Here is a 16,746-nt window from a genome sequence, read left to right on the forward strand (position 1 = left end):
CCCAACAGTGACAGATTAAAGGGACAAAAAAGAATTTAGCTAATGATACACACATAAATGCCCAGTGTTTCCTTGGGTGGAAGTAAATGTCTTTTTCCTCTTCTTGACAGGGAAACAATGAGGAAGCCCTGGGAAGGGATAATCCCATTTCACGCTCCTCAGGGGTGCCTAGAAATCCAGTTTAGTGCAATCTATGCAGGTTCGGCCTGTGCTTAGTACCTGCAGTGATGACACGTGGCCTGGCAGGCAGAGTAAGCTATGCATGAGGACAACTGACCTGGCCTCCCCCAGCAGCTGCATGTCTCAACCCCAGTGATGTCCAAAGTTGAAGAAGGATCTGCACACCTCTGTGCTGGCCCCACACATGTCCACAAGCAGAAGGACACACCTAGGGCTACCCAGAGCTGGGTTCAAATTCACAGAGATTGGGCTACTTCTGTCTCCCGAGTGCTGGGATTCAAGGTGTGCGCCACCACTACCTGGCCTAATCATATGACTTTTTAAAGATGAGTGATAGACCTAACCTTATCTGTATGTCTTGAATGTATACTATTTTATCCCATGTATAAAATCATCTTTTCCCTACACACACACACACACACACACACACACACAGAGAGAGAGAGAGAGAGAGAGAGAGAGAGAGAGAGAGAGAGAGAGAGATAATGACCTCTGATAATGTGAAGGATACTTAACGAATAGCATTTTGTTAGAACCAAAAAGAGCTGCCTCAGGCCATTGGTAACAATCCCTCATGAATGACTCCGTATCTCATTCTTCTGCAATGAATAAGTGTTGTTTTCATAATCATACAAAGACCATTTAAAACAAGACATTACCCAAATGGCCCCTGTCCTATAGGACAGCTCTGTGGTCTACAGGAGAGAAATTGGGTCCAAGGACCAGTAGTCATAGTTATAAAGGGGAGAACTATCGAGCTGAGCAAATGGGGTTGAGGATGTGAAGCTGCAGAAAGTGGCAGGGTGAGCTGAAGGATGCATAGCCAGGTCACACTACTCTCCTAAGGACAGCACAGCTGCAGGTGCATTCTTGCTGGGACAGGAAGCTGTCAATGGGATTTTCAGAGCTCTGCTTGCTTTAAAGGAAAGATGCCAAGAAATCACGTGTGCTGCCCAGTTCCATCTCCTCAGTGTTCATGCTCTAAACAGTCTGAGAATTCCAGGCACCTATGGTGAAACTGCTGTGTCCACAAGCTGCCAGCCTCACCTCACTCCTGGCTCTTTTCTTTGTAAGCTTTCCTAGTCTTGGCTTCTCAGAAGAGAAGGCCTGCTCTGGACCTGGAGTGGCCGTGCAGCAGGGGAAAGGGTTGTCACAGCAGCCTCCCCAGGCCCTCATACTGAGCTGTCTTCATGCTGATGGACAATCCCATGTGACACCACCATCCAACACAGATGGGGAGAAAGAGGCTCAAAGAAGAATTTCTTGTGCTGGAGAGATGGCTCCATAGGTAAAGGTACTTGCTACCAAGCCTAACCTGAGTTTGATCTCCAGGTTCCATAGAGGAGAAGGAGAAAACTGGTCCTTTACTGACTTCCACATATACTCTGAACACACACACACACACACCATGTACCACACACACATAAAACACAAACACACCACACATACACCATACACACATACCACACACATACACATCACACTCATCACATTACACACCCACACAACACATACACATACCACATATACCACATACCACCTCCCACACCACATACATAACACACCACATACACACATCAAATACCACACACATACACACACACATACCACATACACTAAATAAAAATACACTAATAGTAATTTTTAAAAACTTCAGTGGTTCTTTAAGGCCACTCATGACATTTTCAGTAGGCAAATGACAGAATCAGTGTTCGCTGGATTCTAACATGGAGTAGGGATGTTTCTCATGGGGTGGATGGTGTCAGAGAGACTGCTGGGTTCACAGAGACACTCCAGTGAACTGTGTGCTTCTGCAAACACAACAATACCTGGCACAAAAATTTGGACATTCCTTCCTGTGAGTAGAGGACAGAGTTTATAGATAAAAGGGAAGTGGGAACTTAGGAGGTTTGCATTTGTTCATAAAAATTAATGTCATTTTTGAGGAAAACAAAACTAAAGCTCTTCAAAAACAAAACAAACAACAACAACAAGACCCCACATTTTAAGGCCACACACTACAACCTATCTTCACAGTCTTGGCTATTTGGGCATGGGCTATCATCTCTAAGACCATCAATAAACAGTGCTGGAATCTGTGTTGGAGCATCTCCTTCACAAACAGCATCACAGTAGTCCCCGCAGCCTGCTTTCCCCTTCTCTAGTTCTGTGTGTGGGCCTCACCATGACCACACACCAGAGTTAGCATGGACTGGGCTCTTCCATGAGTTCCTGGCAGGGAACACAAGCTCTGTAAAGAACATGATGGACACATGGCAGAAAGGCTGGATGGAGCTCCACCTCTAGCTTCCAGCTAAAGAACGTGAGATCAGCTCTCTAAACCAGTCAGTTCTTTAGCAAACAGGACAGACAGCTCAACAAGTATCCTGGTGTGGAGAAAACAAGGTCAGTTTCCAGAGTTACACAACACACTGAAACCCAACAGCTGTCCAAAAGTTCCATTTTAATATCAGTGAGGTTTTGTCCCTCATAACTACAGTTGGAGAATTACACGGCTTGATTGGACATTAACATTTAGCAAAATTCACTTCAAGATTATAGAGCATTTAAAATATAAAAATAAGTCTTTTAATGAAAAAGAACATGTAAACAGCCTCAGTTACGTCTAGAAACAACTCCAAAGTCCAAAGGCAGGGAGAATTCCAGCTGTGCCTTATGATAACATGAGCTACAAGGCTCCAAAATCTCTAGGCAGTTTGATATGGAATCTGTTGATTTCTAGAAAATTTCCTCTCCAGCAGAACACATTAGCAAAGTGGCTGCAATGAGCCACCATACTCTGGATGTTTCTGGCCTTGCAGAGGAAGTGGGATTACCTGAGAGGCAAATAACCCATGCAGGGAGCCCTGGCTGTCATGGAGGAGGTGGGCACCCAGCTGAGCTGTAAGGGATTTGCACTGGCCATCACACAGGGATTCAAACCCAACTGGAATCTTCCTTCTTCCCATTTGCATCTTCTAATGACTCCCGGTATGGTTAAAATGGCCCTGCAATAGTGAAAGAACATATTGTGAAGATTAATTTCCCCTATATTCAGTAACAGGCTTCAGCTACATAATCACCAACCCAGAGGACACCATTTATAATAACTGGGCTAAAATGGATGTGATGGCACATGCCTGTAACCCCAGCACATGTAAAGCTATGACAGGAGCACTGCTATCCTAGGCTACGTGATAAGTTCCAGGCCAGTCTGGGCTTCAGAGTGAGACCCTGTCTCAAAAATAAGATAATAATAATTGATATAGTAACAGGAGAGGGAGAAAGGGAGAGAGACACATACACACTAGGCTAGCTCTTGTGTATCACCTCTCAAGTACTGGGATCACAGGAGTGAACACCGGGCCTGGCTTCCACTTGTAAATAGTAACTTACAAATGCATTAATATGCATTACACTGGAACTAAGGTAGTTAAAGTATTCCTAATGCTGCCTAGTAAACAAAGTATTCTTAACAAACGTCACATCCTTACTTGGAGAAAAAGAATGAAACATCACTCAGCTAGTCATAAAATAAAAATTTTAAATGTGCTGTCAAAACACTGAATCAGGATTCAAACAGCAGCAGAATGGCTTGATCCTCATGTGAAATCTGGAAGTAGCCCAGGACCATAATGGTTCCCACCAGCGCCCTCACCCATATTCTTGGAGTAGGCCTCTTCTCATGTCCCCACAAAAGTAGATGGGAGAATGAGATGGCTAAGGATCACAGTGGCCACGTGCCACACTGCTATGCAGCAAGAGGTCCCATCGACATCCAAGAGTCTCTGTCACACTTGGCTATATGCTCTGGCACACAGCAGTGTGCTTTCTGGCCACAGGCTAAGAAAGGGTGGGCATCCCTGCCTATAAGGCCCACATCAACACACTAATAGATTCCCTAAAGGGGATGAGATCTAGGAATGTTTGGGTGCTCAGGAAATGAGGAGATGACAGTCCAGTCAAGGGTTTCATCCATTCTCCAGAAAACAAATGCTGCCAATGGGAAAGACTCAGACATTGCTTAGAGAAGACTGGCAGGTGGCCATGTACTCGTTTTATACCAATGGCTCATGGCTCACCTGAGCCATGAGAACAAAGTACTATGAAAGCTGGTCAGACACACGTGTCTACCTTTTGATCCTAGGGAATGAGAACAATGTTGAGGTCAGAATGTTCTAGAAGCAGGAACAACAGGAGCCTGGTGTACATGCAGCTCACAGGCAAGATTACATTATCTGTCCAGAAGGTCAAGCTCATTGAGGTCATGAGGACACTTTATATCATAATGGAGAAAGGCGGAGAATTTACTCAAGAACATATAAAAGCATGTGTGAGGACATATGAGAACATGATATGTAGTATACAAACATGTAACATACAAGATCATAGAATATCATCATTAAAGAACACACAACATATAAAATCATAGAAGAGCATCTAAGATCATCATAAGAACGTGTAAGATCATAGAGATCATATAAACAAATATAAAAACACAAGATTCATTGAAGAATATGAAAACATACATCATCACAGAAGATAATCATATAAGCACATACAAGAACATATATGATCACTATGCATATAATCTGGAAACAAAAATGTAAATGTTCCTGTTTTTCCTTGCCAATTCTTCTACTCATTGTTTCTTTGTTCTTGTCTTACTATGCCAGCTGGAAACTCAGATACACAGAGCAGAAACAGCCACAGCAAGAGTCCTTGTCTTCCTCCTCAACAATGGCTCAAACAATTCCATCAAGTATCACGTTCAACTTTTAGCAGGATAAACTCTGATCATGGTTTGCTAAACTAAGTTATCAGTTTGGTTTTGTTTACTTGATTTCTCTCTCTCTCTCTCTCTCTCTCTCTCTCTCTCTCTCTCTGTGTGTGTGTGTGTGTGTGTGTGTGTGTGTGTGTGTGTGTTTCATCCAGAGTCTTTCTATAGAAAGACTGGCCTGGGACTCCTTTGTATCCATGGTCTCCAATTCACCAAATTCCTCCCAGCTCAGCCTACTGAGCACTAAGGAGTAAAGGACTAAAGGCATGAGCCACCACATATAGCTGAATTTACTATAAACAGGACCTGGATCTAACAGGGAAATGCAATGATCACTTGTTTTCATTTTTCTAATGTGAAATCATCCAAGCATCCTTTCATATTGGACGCTGTAAACAAAAAAGCACACCAACAAAACTACATGGAATGGCAGCAGCTTTTTGATAACTTTCTTGGTTTCTGCCACTATTAGTGGCTTGTGTATATTCCCTTCCAGAATCAATGTTGGTGACTAAATATTCAGGGGGAAAGGAAGCTAAGCTCTCTAGCCAGAAGCCTAGTGCAGCAGCTATTTGCTTACAAGCTACAGACTCCTGATCTCTGCAAAGGTTTCACTCCAAGGTGAATAGGTGTTGCTAGTGAGAGGTCCTTCAGACCACGCCTTAGGATTTGCTGCCCCACAAGTCATTGGCTAACCAGATCAAAATCCCACAACACCTCACTCCTTATAACTCTGAGGATTGGTGAGAGGGCTCCCTCTGCTCCCCACATTTCCTGGACCTTGCTTATCACTCCCACCCTTCATGGATATACCTTATAACCCATATCCCTCAAGATCTACATTATAATCCTCAATCCCTCACAGATCCTCTTCTGTTTATTCTGTAGCTCCTGCAGCCTTGTTATGCCTCACTTAATTGGTCTGAATTGACAAGGAGCAGCAGCATTCCCATGGATATAAGGACTACAGAGAAGTCAGCTGTTTTGATGACAGTCCAGCATTGGGTCACTTGTGGAATGAAAGGGAATCTGCTGCTAACAGTCCTTAACCATTATGTCTGGATGTGTAAGACAGGACAGTGCAGAGCAGAGCAGTAAAAACAGTAGCCTGACAACTGTGGGGACAGACACCTAAGTGCCACAGAACCATGATGTTCCCACACTCATTCCAATCTTTGAGAGCAGTTGATACGAGGCTGGGAGGAGATGGTCCGGAGTAAAGATATATAACACAAGATGAACTGTGACAATTATAATAGGGGAAACTGTCAGCAACTGTTCATGTCTACAACCTTAGCACTCAGAAGCTGAGGCAGGAGGATTACAACAAATCTAGGTCAGTCCAGGCTAGAAGATAAAGTCAAGGCCACCCTATGCTATATAATGAGACTATGTCAAGCATGCAAGCAAACCAAAGAACCCATGTCAGCAATTACTGAGCTAGAAACCACTGTAAGAATGAACGAGAATGGACCAGATAGAAGGACTGAAGTGCAAATGTACTGAGTGAGACGGAGAACATATTGAGAAAAGGTTCATGCATTCCTGAGAAACAATTCAGTGATTTAAAAAACCTGACAGAGGACTGGGAGATGTCTTGACAGATAAAGCAGTAACATGCATAAATGAGGACTTCAGTTCCAGTGCTTAGAACCCATGGAAAAGACAAGCAGTCATGGTAGCCTGCTGGTAATCCTAGTACTCGAGAGGCAGAGATAGGGGATCCCTGGGGCAAGCTGGCTAGCTAGACTAGCCAGAACAAGTGAGCCTCAGTTTCAGGGGGAGACCTTGCCTCAGTAAATAAATGGAAAATGATCAAGGAAAACAGTGTCAAGTTTGGGTTTACACTCACACACACGTCCAAACACATGTGTACTCATATTTATGCAAGTACACAACACACATAAAAATATATACATGCCATGCTGGACAGTGGTGGCACAGGTCTTTAATCCTAGCATTTAGGAGGCAGAAGCAGGCAGATTGCTGTAAGTTTGAGGTCAGCCTGGTCTACAGAGCTAGTTCCAGGCAGGCTCCAAAGTGAGCCTGTCTCAAAAATAAATAAATAAATAAACAAATAAATAAATAAATGCACGTGCAAATAAAAAAATAAAAGACAGTTGAAGAGCAAGGAACTTAGGTCCCACACAGACAGCTCTGCCTAGAATTCAGAGCAGAAAATATCAGTTGGATCAGAAACATACAAGAGGCTCAGGTCACACAGCAGCTTTGGGGAAAAGCCACCAAACAAGCCGAGAGGCACACACAGGGCTGCTATTAGGGATTCCACATGAACCAAACTGACATAGCACCTGCCTCCCTCAGAGGCAAAGGAACCGTCGGAGTCAGGCTGGGAGTGGTGAGCCGGCAAGGCAGCATCCCTGTGCATGCGGGCAAGTGGCTATGAATGAGCCTGAGTTTAATAAAGTCCTCTGAAGTTTGCAGTTGCTGCCCACCAGTGATTTGCTGCTAAGTAGTGCTCCCTGGGATCCTGCATCTCTAAAAACATTATTTGCTTTTTATTTAACACTGAACCTTTTGATGTTTTAGAATATAAAAATAGTAAGTGTCTTATTATTTTAAAAGCTTAGGAGAGAAACTAGCCGTATTATTAGAAAAAGAAGATATATGCAGCATAGTCTGTTCAAATATCAAGAGGTGTGACTTTTCAAATTCACATTTCAATCTTTATTTACATAAGACTTTTAGAAATAGTGGGTGTAAATATTAAACCGCCCAAGCCTGGGTAAAATTTTATTGAGAATAACTACAAATAAAAGGAAACTGATTTTTTAAAGTCAGTTTCTGAAATTTAGATGAAAAGAATATTGAGCATTAACCAAAAAAAAATAATATTTACATATCAATGTAGATTTTCTGCTCATAGATTCATTTCCTATGGAACTAAAGGAGGCAAGCTTGGGGAATTACAAAGGAAGGGAAAACCCTAAGCAAACAGGTACTGTTGTTCAAACAGAATATTAGCCAAAATGATCCAATCAGATGCTTGAGCTAATTCTCCCCCCCCCCCCCCTTAAGCCATTCATGCCAGAACACAACCTCTCTGAGTGTTAGGAATTCATGCTACTTCCAAATGTGCCTCTGACAGACAGGAGGAGTTGAAAGCTATAGCCCAAGGATATGGGGTTGAAGGCAAGAAAAAGAACCATCCAGTTACAACCACAGAGGTTATTTGATCATAGTGGGGCCACAATTCTCAAGCAAAGTATGACTTATTTACATCCTAAGGTATATTTGGCAGCCAAGGGAATCAACCTAAATATGCTAAACTCAAATGACTGCATTGTGAATTTGACCTCTGCTGAGAAATATACCATATATGCAACATGATGTTCTGTTGAGAGACAACAGAAAATAGCAAAGCACACTTTCCTGGAGGAAGAATGACATTGAAGTTTGCTTTTGAATTGATTGAATGACTTCAGTTACCCAGGTTCATGTGGGTGGCAGCTACCGGGGCATTGGGTCTGTCTAGGACAGAGTCAGTGCCTGGCATTATAGAAACTGGCAGCCAGTCCTGTGTCAGCTGAAGATGCTTGTAAGTTACAGACTCAATCTTTTGCTCATCAGGAACAGCAATTCACTTCTCTGAAGATCTTTAGGGGGCAATCTCCCACACTCATACTCAGATACATGCTCACTCTCCTGGTTTCTATGTGGAATTTAAATACAGTTCTATTTTATTACAATAAGAGATTTCAAATTTAAAATAAAAAACCCAAGAATTATAGAGGTTATCAAAAACATATTAACTTGTTCTTAGAGTAAGTTCAAAATTAATAACAAAGGCATTATTATGCTAATATATACTTTATGATATTCTGCCCTTCAGCGGAGGCTGAAAATTGACTGGCGGTTTTTGACCTCCCTTTATTTTGAACTGGTGGTGTGAAAACTACATTTCCTTCAGAAATCTACAATTTATGTAAAGTTTATGGAAACACACTAGAAAAGTTTAAACAGATGAGGACACCCCAATGCTGACTTCTGTTGAGATCATTTAAATAAGGCCGTGTCTCTTCTTCAAGATGACCTTCAAGCTCTGTATGTTAGACAAGTAGAGGGTCAACTTCCTCCCCTCAAGGTTGCATTCCAGCAACCAGAATCTTCACATATGTACACATATACAAATACGGTTCTTAGTAAGAACTTTAAATTTATAATTTCTAGTTCTAAATAGGAAGCTGGAACACTTTTTTTTTTAACCTCAACATAATGCTAACAAAAAAAAAAAAAAAAAAAAAAAAGGAAAGAAAAAGCTCAAATCAACCTTCAGCTTTATTTATGTATGTGCTTGCAGATTTTATTAACTGTTCTCCAGATCTGATGCTGAAGAACTCTATCTTTATGTCTCAGTGAAATCACACTTACAGACTCCCCTGCGATACATCTCGGGCAAGGCTGGGCTGAATTCCTTCCGCCATTCTGCAGAATCTATTAAATGAAGCACAGACATGCATGCGTCAGCACAAGGATAGGCACAGTTTTATTAAATGAATGCTATGGGCTCCCAGGGGGTTTGATGGCAAGAAGAAGCACATACCACCGAGCTCGGCCTCTCCTGGCTATACTCTGGCGGTGGTGCAGGCTGGCCTCGGGACCATGGCTCCTGATCCTCTGTGCTCCAGGACAGCAGGGTACAGGTGCTTACCATGTGGCTATTGTACTCATGGCCACCAGCTTCTGACCTCCTGCATGCCCGTTTCTGAAAAACAAGATTTTACTTCTGATGACCTCAGGCAACATATAACATTCTGAATTTATTTTCAGAAAACTTCAGCTCCCAACATAGACCCCTGTGGAGCTAGAAAGCTTTCTAGAACACGTGTGGAGATGACTTTCAGAACTCACAACCATCACTTACCTTAACCTTGTTTGTTCAAGCGCTGTCTGTGGTTACTCGGCTTGATAGATTTAAAATAGTCATTTTAAACAATTTTGGCTGAAATTCCTGTAATAAACTACTGTGACTGGTTTATTGAAAATGTACCAAACCTATAAATTTTGTTCAAAGAACTACTTATATGCTTCAACACATCTTCCTTAGCATCGAGTTGCATTCTTTCTTAACACAGTATGCATGGCTCACTTGTGAATAATTCTCTTACCAGCATGGAAGAACAAATTACTTTTATTGATCTCAGAGTCTGCACACACAGCCCATAACCAGGTAATGTGGAAGAAAGTTAACATTTGGTTTCTACATCCACAAGAACTAAATAAAGTTAATTACAAAGATAGTCCTTCAACACTTCAGAAGAAAGCATCATGTCCTAATGCCCCAAGATATATTCCCAGAGCCATCCTGTTCTGAGCAACAGAGTCAAGAGGACATCTGTAAACACTCACCAATCTACCCTTGGCCAGGGGCCAGCATGTCCCTCTAGTGGCCACCCAGAAAGGCCTTCTGAACACCTCCCAAGTCACAAAACATTTGCTGGTATGATCCACTGGTAAATCACTGTCTTTGCCAAGTCTGAGTTTCCCCAATCGTGTTTATTATCTATGGTATCATTTATTTAATAATTCCTAGTTGGCTCTTAAAATTTGTTCATTGAAAGTTTCAAATATATAGTGAGTTTTAATAGCTGCCTTCTGTGTTAGTTATTTTACTGTTGTGCTAAAACACCACTACCAAAGCAACTCATAGAAGAGTTTATTTGGGCTTACAATTCCAGGGGGGCCAGAGGCCAATGGGATGGTGGTGGGAGCAGCAAGCTAGAGTACACATTCTTTTTCTTTTTTTCAAGAGAGGGTCTAGTCTCAGACTCATAGAGATCCATCTGACTCTGTCTCCCAAGCACTAAGATTAAAGGCGTGGGCCATCAGTGTCCAGTTTCCACAAGCATAAACCTTGAAATGGTATGAGTCTTTAAATTCTCAGTGATATACCTTCTTCAACAAGGCCACACTTTCCAATCATTCCCAAAGAGTTCTACCAGCTTGGGGAGGGGGAAGAGGCACACACAAGGTATTCAAATTTATAAACCCGATGGGGAACACTTCTCATTCAAACTACCACATTTCACTTCTTGGCCCCATAGGCTCATGGTCATAGTATAATGTAATGCATTTAGTGCAACTTAAAAGTCCCCATAGTCTTCCAGTCTCAACACTGCTTGAAAATCCAGTGTCTCTTCTGATAAAGACAAGCCCTTAACTGTAAAATTAAAAAGGAAATTACATACTTCCAGCATACAATGGCACAGAATACACATTACCATTCCCAAAGGGAGGAATATAGAGCTAGTGAGGAACTCCTGGACAAAAGCAAGATGGAAACCCACCAGGGCAAACTCCAAATGCTGTAGTTTCATGCCTGATGTTAAAGGGCTTTGACCACCTCTCATCCTCCCACCAATTCTTCCACTGAAACCATTCTTTTATCATGAAGTCTCCCTCCAATTTTCTGGTCTTTGAGTATATGTGTGTGCTCACATTTTAATCTGAATTAGCTATGGTTGTATGCATGAGCATGGGTAGGAAGTTATTTACTGGTGCATAGACTACTTTTCAATGGATACACCACTGACAAAAAAATGACACCCCTCCCCCAACTCCTGCAGCCACCATTAACTGCTAATAGCCCCATTGGGTTTTTTGAAACATTAATGGGTTTATTCAAGGAGGAGACATTTCACCATGGGTACATGGGACTGAGTTCTAGATTTACTACAGGCATTTCAAGAAGCTAACCTAATTTACATAACACTTCACAAGTGTGCCTGGTTTGCCTGATTCCCTGTCCTGTCAAACTGACAAATCAACACTAACCATCACAAATACCAAGGCAAAAAGTAAAACTAAGAGACATGACCTCTCCCATCACCCTAACACAGGAAAGAACTTCTAGAAATGAAAAACAGGTTCAACACTAGGAAATTCGTGAAAACCGTTAATATGTTAGTTCTCATGAGGAAAACAATGATACAGTTAGCTCCAGAGATACTAAAAATCATTTGAAATGTAAATGGAATGTATGACAAATCAAAAACAAACAAAAAAATCTAAACTAAAATAGGAAGCAAATGCTTTGGGGTTTTCCTTTAATTTTAACTGATGTTTTCTTTATGTTTCTGTGTGTCTGTGTGATGTTTTGTGCGCCACATGTGAGCAGGTGCCAGGAGATCCCCTGAAGGTAGCAACCCAGGTAGCTGGAAGCTGCTGAGAGGTGGGATTATAGGTATGCACCCCCAATCCTGGCTCAGAGAATTTAACATTCTCTTTTGGAGTAGGGGAAGGCTTGTTGTTTTTTGTTTTTGTTTTTGTTTTTAATAAAATCTTATGTGGCTAGCCTTGAACTTGTTATGTAGCCAAGGATGACTTTGAACTAATCTTCCTGCCTCTGCCTCAACAGTGCTGAGAATATAGGTAAGTACCCCATGCCAGCTTAGAACACTCTTTAAGGCACAAAGTCCATAAGGACTCATTTTAAAAGTTTCCTATTTTTAGATAGGATGACTTGAGACTACAAAGATGAGAGTTTTCCCTAAGTTAATTTGAAAATTCTACTTAATCCCAGGAAAAATACTAACAAGCTATTAATATTTTATGAGTAACATGAATAGATATTAAAGGGCACATGGAGGAAAAAAAAAAAAACAGCCAGAAGCTCCCTGGAAAAGGAAAATAAACACTCTGGACATTCAAACATACCATGTCTGTATAATGATACTGGGTGGGGACTTGTGCAAAAATAGGCAAGATATCACCAACAGTGAGGGTAACCAATAGCTGTTTAATTGGACTTAACAGGAGAGGATTCATGCCTCGTACTGTAAACTTAGCTAGCTACCTGGCTAAAGAGGGTATTTAATGAATATTTAAAATACATAATACATAATCTTTGATCATGTTTCTGGATTTGAAATGTCCTAAATTCTGAAAAATGTTCAAGTAAGCATTATTTTTTCAATATGACAACCTTTCTTAATCACATAGTTGCACAACATACAGCACAAGAAACAAATGTAGGCTGACTTATTATGTAAAATCTGTTTCCAGTCTGTGTCCCGACAGGACCCTCAACCTAGAAGGACTGGCCTTTCTAAACTTAGGCCTTGAAGAAAGCTGTGTAATCCCTTCAATTTCATTAAACTGATTAGTTATGGCTCAGCATTGACTTTCAACCCTGAGTTCACACTGACCTCCCTGCAGGACATAGGTGACACACTGTGATGTGGTCCCTCCCAAGGGCTCTCCAGCCCTCTCCCTCTAGCATGCAACCCCTCACCAAGACACTAGGAAAACACACTAGTTCTTGCTGTCTGCAGACTTTGAGAATAAAGCCAAGTTTCTTGACAGGTGGTAGTGGTGCACGACTTTAATCCCAGCACTGGGGAGGCAGAGGCAGGCAGATCTCTGTGAGTTTGAGACCAGCCTGGTCTACAAAGCTACACAGAGAAACCCTGTGTGTGTGTGGGGGGGGGGGAGGTGAACTATGTTTCTCTATCCCCAATTTCTAATCTATGTGTTAGAAAGTCTTATGTTATGCCCTTTTCTTGTTGTTGTTCTCAAACTTCTTCCCTAGGGGAACATTTTCTCTTTCTAAATAATTATCTGCCTCTGCTGTCACTGATGCCCCCAAAAAGAAAAAGTAAATTCAGTAATTTATATATGCATTAAAAAAAAAAGATAGGGAAGCAGACCAATTAAACAGAGCTCAAAGTCCAGAAAAATCTCCAGATTATATGGAAAGTTGTCACTCAAATCACTGGGTTATATCCAGTCACAAAAAGAGGAACATAGTATGTACTTATTCATATTTGGATTTTAGACTTAGAGCAAAGGATCACCAGCCTATAATTCACACCACCAGAGGAACTAGGATACAAGGTGTATTCTAAGAGATTCATATAAGGCCCCTCACAGAAGGGGGAAGGGACAAGTTCTCCAGAGCACATGGGGAGGGAGGGGGGGTAGTGATTGGAGAGGGAACTAGGAGAAAGAGAAGAAGAAGAGAGGGAAAGCACGTGGGACTAGGAAGATTGAGTCAGGGGAAGAATAGAAGACAGAAAAGAGAGAGGGAGGGAAGGAGGGAGTGACAGAGGGAGAGAGAGGGAGAGAGAGACAGAACATAAAAGAGGGAGCCATTATAGGATTGAAGAGAAAACTGAACCTGAAGAAATGTCCAGAGACCTACAAGACTGACTCCAACTAACAATTTGAGCAACAGTGGAAAGGCTACCATAAATGCCCTTCCCTGATAATGAAATCAACAACTAACTTATCCACCATCATGGAGCCCTCATCTAGTACCTGTTGGAAACAGAAGCAAACACCCACAACTAAACACTGAGCCGATCTAGAATCCAGAAGCAGAGAGGAAGGGCAAGACCAGGCTGCAGAAACACATAGAGGCAGCTGACCCGAACAAGGAAGAGCTAACAGGCCCCCAGACTGATAGCTGGGAATCCAGCATGGGACCAACTCAGACCCCCTGAACATGGGTCTCAGCTAGAAGGCCTGAGCAATCTAAGGGCCCTCAGACAGTGGAACCAGGATGTATTCCTGGTGCACAAAAGGACTTTGGGGGCACATCCCCCATGGAGGGATACTCCCTTAACCTAGAGACAGGAGAGAAGTCCTAGTCTCTACTTCAAATGACTTGACAGATTTAGATGACCCCCTCCTGGATGGCATCACCCTACATGTGGAGTGGGAGGGGGGATGGGACAGGAGGGTGGTTGGGGTACATGGGGGGGGAGAGAGGGAAAGAGGGAGGGAGGGAGGAAAGAAGGGAGGGAAAGGGAACTGGGATTGATATGTAAAATAAAATAAAAAAAAATCACTGGATTATAAATAGGCTTTTAAAAATGCATTTATTTTATTATGCATATGAGTATTTTGTCTGCATGTATGTGTACCATTTGTGTCTCTAGTGCCTGTAAAGTTCACAGAGGGCTTTGGATCTCCTCGAACTAGAGTTATGAGGGTTCTGAGCTGCCAAGTGGGTGACAGGAACTGAATCCAGGTCCTCTGCAAGCACAAGTATCTGAGCAATCTCTCAAGCCACTCCCCTGACACCCCCCCCTTTAAAAAAAAAAAAAGGTTTTGCTGTTCATCCTAGGCTGGACTAAACTCAGAGCAATCCTCCTGCTTTAGCCTCTCAAGTGATAGGCTATAGATAAATGTCATCATGCCTGGTTAGTGTAAATTATTTGGATAACTAACTGGGTAGCCATTTGGAAAAAGACAAAAACAAAACAAACAAAACTAACTAAACCTTTATCTTCTTTTTAAATTTTATTGTATTTATTTATTTATTTTTGCCTTTGGTTTCTTTAAGATAGAGTCTCACTATGTAGCTCTGGTTGTCCTAGAACTCACTATGTAGACCAGGCTGGCCTCCAACTCATATATATCTACCAGCCTCTGCCTCCCAAGTGCTAGGATTAAAGATGTGTAACTATTACTCCTGGCTTTGATTGCATATTTTAAAATAAACCATAGAGAGATAGATCATTGGATAAGAGCACTGTCTGCTCTTCCAGAGGTCCCAAGTTCAATTCCTAGCACTCAAAAGGCAGCTCACAACCATCTGCAGCTCCAGCGGATCCTACATCCTCTTCTGACCTCTGTATCAGATAGTTATAGAATACACATACGTACAGACAGGCTAGGAAAAAAACAAAAACAAGAAACACCAGAGTGACTTGTGCCCTAACTACAGTACAGGGAAAGATTATGTACCCGTGTCTCAAAACCAGAAGAAAAACAAACAAACAAACAAAAAACCCAAAACCAAAAACAAAACAAAACAAAACTCCTACACATCTAACTGGATATAAACAAGAAATTCTATAGGACAAAGCAAAACAAGCCTACAGTTAGGTCACAAGGTCCTGTCATCCCAGCAGTGGGAGGCCGAGGCAGGAGGATCAAAGAGAGTTCAACTCAGAGTACAGCCTATGCTATAGAGTAAGACTGAGCTTCAAAAACTTTTTAAAAAGGGCTGGAGAGATAGCTCAACAATTAAGAGCACTGTCTGCTCTTCCAGAGGACCTGAGTTTGGTTCTGTAACTTCAGCTCCAATGCCCTCTTCTGACCTCTATAGGCACTGCACACAGGTGCTGCATACACTTAACATGTAGGCAAAACACCCATGCACATAAAATAAAAATTAATAGATTTTAAGGAAAAAACAAACAACTAAAACAAATATGCCAATAAGCTGAAGATATCTGAAAGAAAAAAATACAAGAAGAAAATATTTGGGGCATATGCTACGAAGGCTCATGACCATCATATGTGAAACCCATAAAAGCTGAAGAACAAGTTGTGTGTGTGTGTGTGTGTGTGTGTGTGTGTGTGTGTGTGTGTGTGTGTGTGTGGTGGTACAGACCTGTAATCCCAATTGTTTCGAGGTAGGAGGATCAGGAGTCAAATCCAGCCTAGCTTGCATTACATGAGGCCTGTTTCAAAAAACCAAAAACCAAAAGAAAAAATGTAGTGGTACCACCTCCATGAACAAAAGACAGATGATTTACAAGCAATCTGTTGAGAAGCCATCACACATCAGTCATGACTGGGTGCTCAGTTAAATACACTCATTCCAATGCTTTCTTTGTCAAGTTCATTAGATGACAAAATGTCTGGGGTATTAGTGGGCATGTCGTTGGAGGTGTCTGTGATGGTATTCCCAGAGAGAATTAGCTGAGGGGGTAAGCTGGGCTCTGGAGGTGGGCGGCACCATTCTCAGGGCTGAGGTCATGGACTGAAGAAAAGGAAAAGAGGAAAAAGTGGGTTGAGCACCAGGACTCATC

The 16,746-nt window shown here is 41.9% G+C and overlaps 1 protein-coding gene across 1 annotated transcript in view; it reads right to left on the reverse strand.

Moving 5' to 3' along the window:
* Positions 1–2,618: 2,618 nt before the first annotated feature.
* Positions 2,619–16,746, reverse strand: part of CUNH10orf143 (chromosome unknown C10orf143 homolog) — a 29,527-nt gene continuing 15,399 nt past the window's right edge. Inside the window, exons 2-4 of the mRNA XM_051193236.1 lie at positions 9,525–9,686; positions 9,353–9,415; positions 2,619–3,188 (exon numbers count right to left, since the gene is read on the reverse strand). Coding sequence (XP_051049193.1) covers positions 3,159–3,188; positions 9,353–9,415; positions 9,525–9,686 — 255 coding nt within the window. The 3' untranslated portion in view covers positions 2,619–3,158. The remainder of the gene's footprint in view (positions 3,189–9,352; positions 9,416–9,524; positions 9,687–16,746) is intronic.

Source organism: Phodopus roborovskii, unplaced genomic scaffold (assembly GCF_943737965.1).
Source record: "Phodopus roborovskii unplaced genomic scaffold, PHOROB, whole genome shotgun sequence".
NCBI classification, from domain to species: domain Eukaryota; kingdom Metazoa; phylum Chordata; class Mammalia; order Rodentia; family Cricetidae; genus Phodopus; species Phodopus roborovskii.